The sequence below is a fragment of the Megalobrama amblycephala genome, linkage group LG20 (genome assembly GCF_018812025.1).
Source record: "Megalobrama amblycephala isolate DHTTF-2021 linkage group LG20, ASM1881202v1, whole genome shotgun sequence".
In the NCBI taxonomy this organism is placed as follows: domain Eukaryota; kingdom Metazoa; phylum Chordata; class Actinopteri; order Cypriniformes; family Xenocyprididae; genus Megalobrama; species Megalobrama amblycephala.
In genome coordinates this window covers 27515242-27529875 of record NC_063063.1, presented here as the reverse complement: position 1 = coordinate 27529875, position 14634 = coordinate 27515242, and the positions used below count along the sequence as shown (strand labels likewise).

Here is a 14634-nt window from a genome sequence, read left to right as displayed (position 1 = left end):
CTCTGTATCATTTCTGCTATAAATCTGTAATCAAATTTCGTTGTTGAAGTCTAATTTCAAATAGGTTTGCGATTAAATGTTTCAGTAGCATGCAGTGAGTTCAAACAACTATGGTGGGCCCGACTATGATGTTTCCAACTAAACTGGTTCTCTTCTTTAGACTATAAATCAGTGAAGTACCCAGTTAAATGTTATATAACACAAAGGAACCAGCATTTCATCGACCGTCATGTTTGCAGGGAACGTAGCGTCATATTACATAGCTCCCCAGCGTGGCCTCGGGGATTGATGCATCGTCTGCAATCATATTTGACATCATGATTAAGAATATTTGTACAAATAATGGAGGCCATTATGACTTTAACAAGCTCTGCAATGTGTTCCATGAATGCAAGAGGATAGCGCTACATTGATCTGCTAGTAGTTACGGCTATTGGATTAGGCTGTGTGGAAATCAATACAACTTCTGGCCGGCTTTAGAGACGAGCCTTTTTAGAGACAGTAACAAAATAAGGTCCCGCTGCCATCATCACCCAGAGCAGATGCCTTGGTGAAATAATCAGTAATACAATCAAGGTTTCTACCCTGTGAGATGAGAAATCCTACTAGGGCTGTGTAATCCAGTTTGGCGGGGATTTGGAGCCCATGCACTTCTCATTATCTGACGGCACACAGTAATATCTGGATTAGCTCCCCTCTGCCACACCAATGAATATTTGGCAAACTCATAACATGAGTAATGTATGACCTCTAGCATCCCTCGCTGTAACACTGTCGCAATCATCCGTGTAACCTTTAGGCTTCATTGATTGGCTTATTTCGTTTTCATTCATTAATTTATTCACTCACTCACTCACTCACTCATTCATTTATTGTTCGTTTGTTCATTCGTTTTCTATTTCATTGACTGGAACAACAACTTACAAATGATGACAATAGCCCCTTTCACACATACAGTCTTTACTGGTAAATTACCAGTATGTATGCTTTCTTCTTTAAGTCTGCTTTGGGCCAATCATAAACTTCTTATGGAGATGGCGTGATTACTCCATGTTGTTTACAGTAAGCTCCGCTGGTTTTTACAGTTTTTCTCAGTTGCTTTGGTGCATTTCTCACATCAATATTTACATTTGCACAACAGTTAATGCAGTTCTCAAAACAATTAGTACAAACTGCAAAACCTAGTTGATAACCTGCAAAAGCGTGTCACTTGCTCAAAATGGATAAGTCATTCCTCAAAAGCAAGTATTTATGTCAATGAAAGTGTCAGTGTCATCAAGATGAAAAGTCCTGACACCATTGTTTATGAACAAGATAGTCAAATGGCTTTGTCATGTTTTCATTATGACAGTTTACTCTGTCAATGTTTTCCAATGCAAAAAAGTCAGATCTTGGTGACACTACCTGAAAATGTTCAAGACAGCACTATATACTATTTGCACAGCCATTTGAAAAATACAGTAAAGTTACACATTACTGTATTTAGTGAGGTAACTGAGTACAAGACACTGATATGTATGTTTCACATTTTTACTGCATATGCTCTTTGCAATTCTAATTTGTTCACAGCATTGTGCAAAAGAAAAAATACACCCTTATTTGCAACAAACATAAACTCCCTTTGGGTAGAGCTGTGCACAACTGTAAACAATATTGCAGTACATATGGCAAATCTTTACTGTAACACTACTGTACACTACAATACACTAAATGTGTGATGCAGTAAAGCTGTACGTCTAAATGTAAATTGTACAGTGACAAGTTCTTGTCCCACTGCAAGCTTCATGTATGATACAATGACAGTAGTGCAGTGCAGATTGTTTAGTGCTGAATTACTGTCCATTTATACACACCTGTTCTCCCAACGAAAATGTTTGAATAATTGAATTTACAGTGGTTCTTCCCAACATTTGGCTGCACCCTTCGACCAGCCTCAGCCATTGTGAGGCCGTGATTGACAACATGATCCACAATTGTAGCCCTGATTTCATCAGGGAACTGCCTATGTACTTGGCCTCTTCTTCCTCTTCCCCTGTTTTGTCCCCTTCCCCTTCTTCCCCGCACCCTTACCCCTCTTCCATGAGGCTGACCTTCCACTTTCTGTGTCACAGTATTGTAGAAATGGTACACACTATGTCCTGCTTGGTTCGTATATGCTTGTAAAGTGGGGGATTTATGGGATTCAGCTCTGACAGTGATTGTAGAGAAGTGGCTTATCATTGGTTGCAACTAATGCTTCACACACCCCTTCTCATCAGTGAAAGTTGAGATTCACTTGAGAGAAATTGTTCAATTTAGGAGACATTTTCAAGGAAAAAAAGATTTAAAAAAAATGTGTAAAATTTGCTTGACAGATTTTGACAACTAGTTCAACATTTTTGTATGTAGTGACTCAAGCAATGAAATGAGGATTATTAGTTTTATATGGAATGACTATTCAGCATTCACAAGTATAGTTAATTTTGACTGACATGACATAAGCAAATGATAATGTTGTAAATAGCAGAGAGTTGTAGGAAAGCAATTGATGCATGTCCAAAAGCATTTGCAATTTGTTCGAAGGAAATGAGAAACTGCTACTATGATGTGCACAAATGACTAAATGTTGTGGAGATTGAACTAACTGTTGTGCAAATAAAGTGATGTGAGAAATGCACCAAAGCGACTGAGAAAAACTGTTAGTTTTTTATGTTTTATGGTCTTTGAATTGCGCCACATCTCGCAGCTTTTTCAACGGGCGCTCGAGACCCGGCCTTGCCGTGCAGTGAAAGAGGCTGTTCAATCATCCCCTTAAGTGTGTCACTAAGACGTCAAATGAAACATGAAACTGAAGCGCTTCTCCTCATGCAGGCGAATACTGATTAAGGATAATTTCCGATGACTGGCATTACAGAATTTACTGGTATTTTAGTGCTCATGTGTGAATGGTCTCTTACCGGTAAAAAGCCAGAACGCCGTTTCTTGCGTGTACTGATAAAGATTCTGAATTTTACGTTTTACCGATTGCCGTGTGAAAGAGGCTAATGATAATCACAGGTAGCCTACTGATTATGTGCTTTATTTAATGTTAAATAAATTTAATGAGAGTTTGAATATGATTTTGCATGACCTTTACAGCCATACAGACAGCAACAATGGATAATTCACCTCAGATCTTGAAAATAAATGAAAGGAAACAAGAATGTTCAAACTGTGAACTCAGTGTGAACAAACAAGTGTATTTTATGACAAAGATTGTTTCACTCAGTGTTTATTTGTAATAATGTTAAAATTGTATAACATTTATTTAATTATCCATTTCGTTGTGAGTGCAGTTCTCTTGCAGACAGAGAGAGCCGTCCACATGCTGTTCTGCTTGGCTGTGATTTTTGATTGATCTTGTCACGTCTTGTTGTCGTGTCACGTCTGGTGGATGACCATGGTGTGGACAGACAAATTGCTTGTTGCTGGAATCTGGTTTTCTTGGCTTTTGTAACACTGTGACTATCATCATTGTAACTTTTAGGCTTCATTGACTGGCTTCCATAGGTTAAATTTCAGATTTGTATTCATTATTTTTATTATTTTATTTTATTTTATTTTATTTTGTTAGCTCCAACATTTGTTTGCATTGTTCCGCTATGCAGTAGAATAAACTTAAATATGCCACTTATATATAGGAACCATTATCATTTTTACAACAATTAGTTCACATTAATGTAGCATAAACAAACATTATTTATTAATGATATTATTTGATTGATTTAATATTTATAAATAAATTTGTAATAATATTTTTATTTATAATCATTATACATTATCCTAGAATAATAAATGCTGTAAAAATATTGTTAGTTCATGATTTCCTTCATAACGTATTAACTAATGTTAGTGAAATTGAACCTTGTAGTTAAAAATAAATAAAGTAAAAATCAGGGCTTTACTGACAGAATTCCAAGCCCCTAGCACCGAACACCACCCATGCTTCAGCAGAAGCAACCATCTTAATGGACTTCAGTGCTTCCCACAGGTTTGAAATATACTTGCGGTGGTAGCCGGGCGAAAAATTCTCCTATTACCCACGGCACAAAAATGGTCTACTACATGTGACAAACAAATAATGTGTGATTTTTAACAGTATTTTTATTTATTGAAATTAATTTTAATTACATAGCATATTACATTTAATTACATACTAATATTATGCATTATTATGCATAATTACAGCATTTAAATGGTTCACCTTTTCCTATGTTCTCCTTGCTATCATATAGTGTCTCTCTCAGTGAATGGGACACCGATTTTACTAGTAAAATTTATAAAATGAATAATATATGTGTCAAATAATTATCTTAGTCTTTTCTAAGACTACAATAATTTACTATGAATTAAATGGAAATCAAATTAAATACAATTTATTGTGTAACCAAAATGCCAATAATGCCCAAAAGAAAAAGAAAAAACTTAGCATGTGACTTAATTATAAACAAGCCCGAAATACACCAGGACTCTTATTTTGAAATATCTGTACTATTGCAGGCTGATCCTTCAGATTCTTACAATCGTCTAAAACAATTTATATAAAGGCCATGAAGTAGACTTAGTAAAAATTCATCAACTTGAGTTCGTTAGCAATCGCTTGGCATAAATCTGCGCTTATCATTGATTGAGAATCACTTTGAAGCAGACTGAAGCGCTGTTGCGCGAGCTTGTAGAACGCGCAACAGCGCCGCCTTGTGACTTTGCAACATGCAGCGCCCGTGGGAATGTTAGCGGAAGTAAACAGTTCTGACGCACACATAACGAGCAGGTACGAAACAACTAGTTTATCGATCGCGGATGGTTTCATTATCTTGCGCGGATATAAAAGTATAAGAGGATAAAAATAATAAAAGCAAAAATGTGTCTCCATATTATACTTGGGCGGCCCGCCCAAGTAAAGTCTATGTGTGGGAAGCACTGGACTTCTTACCCACAGGTGACATCTCAGGTACACTAGCCGTGTAGGGGCCTTCCAAGAACTTTGGCTCATTGTCGTTGATGTCCTGCACCTTGATGACAAACTCTGATTCTGGTTCCAGAGGACGGTTGGTGTCGATGTCCACCGCTTGTGCCCGTAGCGTGTAGTAAGGCTTCTCCTCCCGATCCAGACTGCGCAAAGCGTGTATGTCCCCGGTGGTCTGGTCGATGGTGAAGATGGTTCCAGCCCCCTCGCCCGAGAGAGTATATTTCACTGCACTATCCCCTTTATCCAAGTCAGTGTGTAACTAAGGGAGACAGAAAGAGTAGCACAAATGTGTCAAACAGTAGCAAAGATATACGATATACTGTATAATACGGCTCTCTGGAATACACAAGAGTGTTTTAATGACCTTAGTGGTGTATTTGATTATATTGATTGGGTTGTGTATGGCTAATTAAGAAGTTAAAGGATTAATTCACTTTAGAATTTAAATGCCATACCATCCAAGATGTTTGTTTTTTTCTTTCTTCAGTCAAAATGAAATTAAGGTTTTTGAGGAAAACATTACAGGATTTTTCTCCTTATAGTGGACTTTAACGGCTACCAATGGGTTGAAGGTCCAAACTGCCGCTTCAAAGGGTTATACACAATCCCAGATGAGGAATAAGGGTCTTATCTAGCGAAACGTAAATCAGTCATTTTCTTAAAAATTTTTAAAAAAATATTTACTTTTTAAACACAAATGCTCGTCTTGCACTAGCTCTGTTGTTGGAAAGGTCATGTGTGATCTAAGTGGAAGTACCGAGCAAGTGTTTACAATAAAAATGACCTTTACAAAAAAAAAAAAAAAAAGGGTAAAACAATGATGTTGGACGATTTTGAAGTTGGAGGAGAAAATGAGATGGAGTTTTTCTACCGCGGTACTTCCGCCTACGTCACGCGTGACCTTTCCAACGTGATTATGTAATGCGTGGCACATCGTAGAACAGTGCAAGACGAGCATTTGTAGGTTTTTTTTTTGTCTTTTTTTTTTTTTTAAGAAAATGGCCGATTGTTTCGCTAGATAAAATCCTTATTCCTCATCTGGAATCATGTAGAGCCCTTTGAAGCTGCAGTTTGGACCTTCAAAACCGCTGAAGTCCACTATATGGAGAAAAATCCTGGAATGTTTTCCTCAAAAAACATGATTTCTTTTCGACTGAAGAAAGAAAGACATAAACACCTTGGATGACATGGGGGTGAGTAAATGATCAGACAATTTTAATTCTGAAGTGAACTAATCCTTTAAGGGGAGGACCATTGCTTTATTTTTCCAATACAGTATAGTGTAAAACAGTGGTTCCCAACCACGTTCCTGGAGGCCCCCCAACACTGCATATTTTGTATCTCTCCTTTGTCTGACACACCCATTTCAGGTCTTGAAGTCTCTACTAATGAGCTGATGATCTGAATCAGGTGTGTTCGATTAAGGAGACATGGAAAACATGCAGCATCTAGGAATATGGTTGGGAACCCCTGGTGTGAAAGACTGATTACACATATAAGAATACCCTGTATGTGTTATATAAACTCTACATAAGAGTATGGAAGTTTATAATGTAATTATTCCTGACATAAAATTTTAGTGTTTCATCATTGACTTCACATTTCAGCATGCTTAAAAGATTTTCTTTGATTTGAACTCTGAGGATGTGATTTGCTCTGGTAGCCTGCAGGTAGATGAACCTGACCTAATTCTATCCGCACAGTATGTTGCGTGTCTCTCTGTCTGCTTTGCTTAAATCCTGTTTTTATTTTTTATTACTTATTATTTTATTTTTGTTATAGCAGACTAGTCATATTTTCTGGGATGCTGTGCTAGTCTTGGAGGATAATGTGTCTCTGAAGTTGAATTATGAAGAAAAAAGTCTGATTTTATGATATATATTTTTTCAATTTTCAATCTATGATCAGAATGTTTGGGCTAAATTTAAATTGTATCAATGGTCTCCCTTTTAATTAACGAGTTTTATTATTGAGGAATTAATGAGACATTTTTTAAATAATTTTCCACACACAGATGATTTTGATTTGGAATTTGAATGTCTTTAAGAATGACAAGAATGAAAATGTATACAATTGCAAGTAAAATAAATAATTTATTTTTATGTAATTTTATTTTTTATAATTATATATACACATTTATTTATTTAGCTAGACACATATCTATTTTTACTGCTGTTATATGAATTTTATTCTGTTTTTAATTTGACTTTCAAATCTGCACCTTATTTGCTATCTCATAAATTGACCTTTCGCCGAGAGTTTGATTGACAGGCGATCTAACCAATCATAACGCCGAATCTGCCATTTTGTCTGACAAAGCAGTCAGGGGATTTAGTAGATAAACGTTGGTGGACTTGAACTTGAAAAATGGCTTTCCGCGGTTGAAACAGCATTCCTTCTGATGTTCGTTCATGTTTATTTGATGCTATAAATTAACTAGGAAGAGATGATCGGCTCACGAGCCGCTTGAACTCGATCTGTCACGACACATTAAAGAGCCACAAAATGGTATTTATTGTTTAAATTTCTTAAAAAGTTACAAAATTTGAGACTTTGTTTCATATCAAAAGTAACCTGCCTTGTCTTGTCTGTCGACGCATTGTCAGTGTCCTCTTTGCTCTGTGATGTATTTTTCACTGCGTGAGAACATGATGTGTGATGTGAGAGCTGAATGGCTTGTCGGACATAGCAACAGTAACTAAAGGAAGTGGGTCTAATGAACGGTTGTATCTAAATTGAATTGCATTTGAATGCAGTCGAAGCAGTAATATTGTTCAATAATTATATCATATCAATGCTGTGCAGTCATTAATCATATGCAAGTCTCTCATCTGAGGGAGCATCAATCAGAGATTGTGCTGAAGTTGTTGAAACTTTAAAAAGCTTTTGTTTTTCCCAATCTGCATAATTTCTAGAGCGCACCGTAAATCAGAAAGAGAGCTTAATTATCAGACCGCTTCAATGTCACATGTCTGCACATTCAGAAATAAATGAAAAGAAAGAGAATGGATAAAGAAAAAGAAAAGGGAGATTTTCAAAAGAGCTAAAATTCAACAATCACTCTCCAGTAATAACTAGAAGTGGGAAAGTTAGGTGATACTAATTAAAAATTGAATTAGCATAACAATAGCAATCAATTGCACAAAAAGGATTCATGTGCAGACTGGGTTCTCAAGACATCTTGGAAGAAATCTCACGAATAATATTCATGCAGAATTAGAGAGAACATATTTATCTCTCCTTCTCTCTTTTATAATAAGTTCAGGAAAGAAAAAAAAAAAAACACAAATCAGACTAACTGGCCTTCCGAGACACTCATTATGCTCTCAGAAGAAACATTTGCTCTTATTTTTTCACACCCACATGACAAGTTGAAGTCATTCAGCAAAAACTGACAAGCATAAAAAAGTGATAAAGGTGAGAAATATGTATTTACATGCAAATCCTTGCCAAATCAAAAATATAGCAGGGAAGAAACAGAAAATAGAGGTTCAGTGCATACTAAGATGTCTGTTACCTGTTAGATGTGCATTCACACATACACACACATTATGTTCAATATATTAGCGAGGCCATTGCATAGACTTCCATTGATCTTATATTATTTTAATGATATTTTCTATCACCTAACCCAACTCCTACCCCTTAACATAACCCTCACTGAAATGTGCAAAACACTTCACATAAAAACATGTTTTGGCCTATTTATAAGCCTTTTTAACTATAACAGTCAACATTTGAAGTGGATCAAAACCGTTCATCAAAGTTGTCCTAAGATCTAAGTTGTCCTAAGAAGGTTTTAGGACAACTTTGATGAAAGATTTTGATTCACTTCAAACATTGACTAGTGTAGTTGGGACCCGTAAAATGTCCTCACTAGTTGGTTGTCCTAATATTTCTCTATATAAGTGAGGACATTTCACCCTCAAGTATAGCCAAACCTACACACACACACACACACACACACACACACATGCACATGCATTTAAAAAAACAAAAAAAAACAAAAAAAAAACATCATATAATATCATTTATAAGCCGTTTTTCTCATGGGGACAAAAATGATTTCTATTATTGCCATCCTTGTGAGGATATTTTTCCCACCACAATGTAGGGTTTACCAGGAACACACACACACCATTTGTGAGTGTATAATATATTTAAGAATTTTGACCTTTTGAATACTTTTATAGTTAAATTAAGAAACTTTTTGAATATTAAATATTGTGTTGGCATGCTTTGAAGTGGAAAAGTTAATAATATTTAATTTGATACGGATGAGAATTTTTTTCTTAGAATTTGTTCTTTTAAAGAAAAAAAAAAAACTAATTTAGGATAATAATGGATTAGAAAAAGGTTTTCACTTGAATTTGCTTAATATAAAATTCTAAATCAAATACTATACCAAACTGTTTTTGTTTTGTTTTTGTCATGCTATGTAGTGAATATTCACTTTACTGCAATATTAATGTACCTTATTGCTTAAATAGACAACTCCTTGCATATTATGTGCATTTCTATTATGTGTTATATTAAAAAAAAAAAAAAAAAAAAAAAAAAAATTTAAATGGCTAATGGCTAAAATAAGTTTTAGCCATTATGTGATTTACCTCAAAAGATAATGCTAATTTTTGAAGCTTGCTTAATTTTAAAGGGTTAGTTCACCCAAAAATTAAATTCTGTCATTAATTACTCACCTTCATGTTGTTCCACACCCGTATGGCCTTTGTTCATCTTCAGAACACAAATTAAGATATTTTTGATGAAATCCGAGAGGTTTTTTATCCTCTATTGAAAGCAACGAAATTACCACATTCAAGGTCCAGGAAAGTAGTAAAAACATCGTTAAAACAGTCGACATGACTACAGTGGTTCAACCTTTGAAGCAAAAATAATGACTTTATTCAACAAATTCATCTCTCCACTGTCATTCTGCCAAGCTAGATACGTTGCAGAGCTTCAGTGTTTAAGTCCGAACACTGGCTCAGTATTGGCAGGCTCCTGCGTCAGCGTCACACACGTGTTGTGCTGCTCACGTGACCAGATCCGGCCAATACTGAGCTGCCGTTTGGATGTAAACACTGAAGCTCTGCAACGACAGGGAGAATGACAGGGGAGAGATTAATTTGTTGAATAAAGTCGTTATTTTTGTATTCTTGTCTCTTCATAACATTTAGGTCGAGGTTTTTTAATGTTTTTACTACTTTTCTGGACCTTGAATGCGATAATTTCATTGCTTTCAATAGAGGATATATATATATACACACATAAAAAACCTAGTGGATTTCATCAAAATATCTTAATTTGTGTTCTGAAGACGAACAAAGGTCTTACGAGTGTGGATTAATTAATGACATAAATTCTGCTGTTTTCTAAATATCTAGAGTAAAGATAAGCACTGGATTTCATGTGTTACTGTCACAGTCAACAGGTGCTGAGAGAGCAACAGTCAAATACTTGCCTCCTCTCACAATAGGGACAATTAGAGGACTGTTCTACCGCCTACGGATTCAATAGGGTTCTAATATACTGGAGGAATAAATAAAGGGTCTATTATCATTCGGAGCCCTTCATATATAAGAAGAAGAATCAACCTGTCAGAATTCCTTCTTCAGCTGCCTTTTTAGTGGTTACAACACTAGTAATTATAAAAGCTGTAATTCTTTCAGAGGGGATAAAGAGAAGCTGTGTTTGCATGATATTTATAGTGTTTTCAAAGCTCTGACCATATCTCATTGATCTTTTAGTGTGCCTTTCGTAATGGTATGCATGGTTGATAAGCTCAGCTCTCCACATTATGTATCTTTCTGTGTTCAAGTGTGTGCATGATCCTACGGTTCACTACATGGTGTCTGACCAGTAATTAAATGCATGTTTGGTTTGCAAAGGAAGTGTCAGCTCGATGACTGGATATTTCTTACACACCGGGATAATGAAACCCCTTGAGGACCAGCATTCCTGCACACTCACAGCATGCTAATACAGTCAGACCGGGGCCTAAACACTCAGCCAATTCAGTTAAATAAATACATTCCCCAGCGTGTTACGACTGCGAGGAGTCTGAGCAAACGAGCACTAGAGTAATTTACTCCAAATCTGTGCGTGTGTGTGTGTTTATGGATGTGAAAAAGCAGACATCTGTGCAAGAGGATAAATATATGATTGTGTGTGCGAGTGTATGAGTGTGTGTGTGTATATATATATAAATGAGTGTGTTGGGATCAGGATGTGTTTTACATGCATCAAGTCTGTGTTGATAAAATAAGAGAACAGAAGTGTGTCTGTGTGTTTCTGGTGCCCTGGGCTGAAGACTCTGTTCACTGTTTGATTATGTGTTACAGAGAGAAAGCGCATTTTTTGAGCTTTGTTTTTTGCTCATGAGGTAGAATACTGACGTGCTTTTGCATGTGTGTGTGTTTTATGAAACAAACACACCAGCCCCAACAGATGGAGACAGTCTCAGGTGGGTAAACAGCTGATCTAATCACAAGCAATTAAGGAATACTACATTGTACTTCCACATCAAAAATGCAGCAACACACTCACATAACAACTAGAAAAAAAGAAAAGTAGAAAAGCTGCATATAAACAAACTATCAAAGTCCATCAGGCTCAAATGACAAAGGAAATATGTCAGTATATGTCAGCTTTTCAAACTATGTGTTAAGAGGACAAAAGTTTGTTCTGTTTTCAGAATATTATACACAGTGTTGGGGAAAGTTACTTTTAAAAGTAATATGTTATAATATTGCGTTACTCCCTAAAAAAGTAACTGTTACTTTTTATGGAAAATAATCCGTTATGTTACTCGAGTTACTTTTTCTCACCCAGGCTTGGATTGTTTGTTTTTTTAATAACACATAAAGTTCTATTTTTGGAAAATGTAAGGCCCTTTCACATCAAATGCGAATTAATTTCTATACAGTAGAGGGCGAAGCTAAAAAAAGCTGTGCTGCCATTCTGGATTGTAGAAGAATAGGACGCAGGAGAAGAAAGGCTGTGTTTGAAATCACCCCCTATTCCTTTAAATGGTGCACTATTTGAGGTTAACAATCCCACAATGCACTGCAATAATGAGTGTACAACCGATATATGCTCAACAGCTACAAAATACCCATATTTTGCGCATCTGACCAGAAGATGGCGCCCGCAGCTGGTCCAATGTGGCTACAGCGTAATATCATACAGGTATAAATTAAAGCAATAAGCCCCATGAAGCCGTGGTTTACAGTGAGTTTATAACAGCTAAGGGGCGTTGTTAGGCATGACATGGAGCTAAAACCCCCTTAGCTGTTATAAATTCACTGTAAACCATGGCTTCACGGGGCTTATTGCTTTTATAAAACGGTTAAAATGCTAAATCTGAATGCAGGTAATACACTTGGTCGATATCTCTCTCACAATACTCTTCTACATTCTGCAGTAAGCTTCAATAAACAAAATCAATTGAGAACAAACATATGTTTACGTTGCTAAGAGTGGTTGCTAAGACAGACGCAGCAACATAAACACTCAATAGCACATCGATACTTATGTAATGCGGTCAGCTGTATATTTTCAGGAATTTTACAACGGCTTTGAACGTGGCTCAACCAATCAGAATCAAGGGCCGAAACTATCCGTTGTATTCATAGACTGTAAAAAATATGGACATAGTGTCCGTGACGTCACCCATAGAGTTCTGAACAGCAGTTTTGAAGCGAAAATGAGGCCGCTGCCATCTTAGCAGCGCATCACCGCACGTCACTCCCGGATAACTGAAAATGGGCAAAGAGGCGGGACGTAGTAGTAGCTAGTGATGGCCGATTTCGAAACACTGCTTCATGAATCTCCGAAGCTTCGAGAATACATGATTCGGAGCGTGTATCAAACTGCTAAAGTCACGTGATTTTCGTAAACGAGGCTTCGTTATGTCATCACTGTTTCGAAACAGTTCGAAATGTCAATGGTTCACCGATAGAGGGCGATGATAAAGTGAGCCCATGAATCATGCAGATTCACTGAGAACTATTGAACAAGTGTCTAGGGCTTTACCCTATGGTTTTGCCTGATCTCCGATCAGTTTTATACATTTGTAGATGTTTTAATTATACATTAGAATAATTAAAATTAATAATGGTAGTTATTAATCTCTTATTGGCCTGTTTAGCTTGAGCCATGGAACAAAGAAACAAGCCTTTAAAATTGATAAAAGAACACATATTATACAGACACTCTATATTTAATCTTATTAGATGATTAGTTAATTCCATTTAATTGATTTTGACCCTTTGTTAAAGGGTATTTAATGCATGTTTGGCCTGAGTTTTGTTGCATTTCCACTGTTCTGACCACTAGGGGTCACCGTGGAGACGGGTGTCAGAATGTTTCGAAGCCTCGAATCATTACGGCACATTTGCTTCAACCGCTTCAGTGTTTCACGAAGCCTCAATCTGCCAATCACTAGTAGTAGCCCATGTGACTGGTTGCTGAAACCACACCCGCCTAACTCGACGTGACCATGTTAGCAGGAGCTATCTACTATCTAAAATATTAATAAAGATAACAAGCTATATCATTAGAAAGTTCTGGTTTACTGTCAATCTACGGTGTTTTTCTTTTATTTTTTCTTTAATAAGATATAGATGCTCCAACACCAGTAATTAATTTGTGTGGGGTGTGCAAATAACAACAAAAAAATCAAACGGAACTTCATACCTTTATAATGAAATAGAGATCGCGAGATGAATCCAATCCGTGGCACTTGGGTAAAATGTCCATTGCAAAACAAAACACAGTACTTTTTGTCCACGAAAGCGTTAAATCCATGAAATATTGATATATTATCAATTGTTTGCATCACATTTCTTCTGAATGATCTGCTCTCCATCATCGTTCTTCAAGAAATAATGCAATCTGAGCAGCGTTTATGTTGTAAAACTGTGTGTGATGTATCTAACAAACAAATGAGCCCGTGTCCAAAGTATAATTTTTCAAAATAGTGCAGCAGTTTTAGTTATAATATCCAAGCAGTGCTGTCGGAGTTTTATATCCTCCTGCTTGTCATTGTAGTAAATCTCAGGAACTTTTAGCCAATGCCACGATCCAACAACGTGTGTTCTGTTTATCTTCCGCATGCGAGCACAGACGCACATCAGTCTCGACTATTAATGCAGCAAGCCATATTTTATAATTGTATTAAAAAAAAGAGAGAAAAAAAGCACAAACACAGCAGAGATGCCAAATTCAGCTGAGGTGACGGCTCACAGACAGCAGCGGCATACCTGTCACTCAAGTGACCACGCCCTTAATTATGCAAAACTTTAAGGCTTAGTATAATTTAAACGGTTGAGTTATAAAAAAATTCACCCCCCTCAGAATTGTCATGAAGGGCAGAATTAGCTATACAGACCAAAACCACAATTTGAACCAGACTGTAAACATGTTTTTTTCTGCTGTAAACTTGGCCATTTTAACATGGGACTCAATGAGATTCTGCTCTCTTCTGCAGCCTGTCCCTAGCGGCTAGTCGATGAATCGCAGTTTAAGTCACTTCCGTATTGGCTTCACGAGAAACAGGGGGAGGTTGCCACTTGGTTTTATTATCCTTTTGAACTGATTAATAAAGTTCATTTAAATTGTAATAACATTGCACAATATTCCTTTTT

The 14634-nt window shown here is 36.5% G+C and overlaps 1 protein-coding gene across 1 annotated transcript in view; it reads right to left on the bottom strand.

Annotated features, from left to right (window-relative positions):
* Nucleotides 1-14634, bottom strand: part of LOC125255260 (cadherin-12) — a 180239-nt gene that overhangs the window by 72033 nt on the left and 93572 nt on the right. The window contains exon 3 of the mRNA XM_048170327.1: nucleotides 4952-5246. Coding sequence (XP_048026284.1) covers nucleotides 4952-5246 — 295 coding nt within the window. The remainder of the gene's footprint in view (nucleotides 1-4951; nucleotides 5247-14634) is intronic.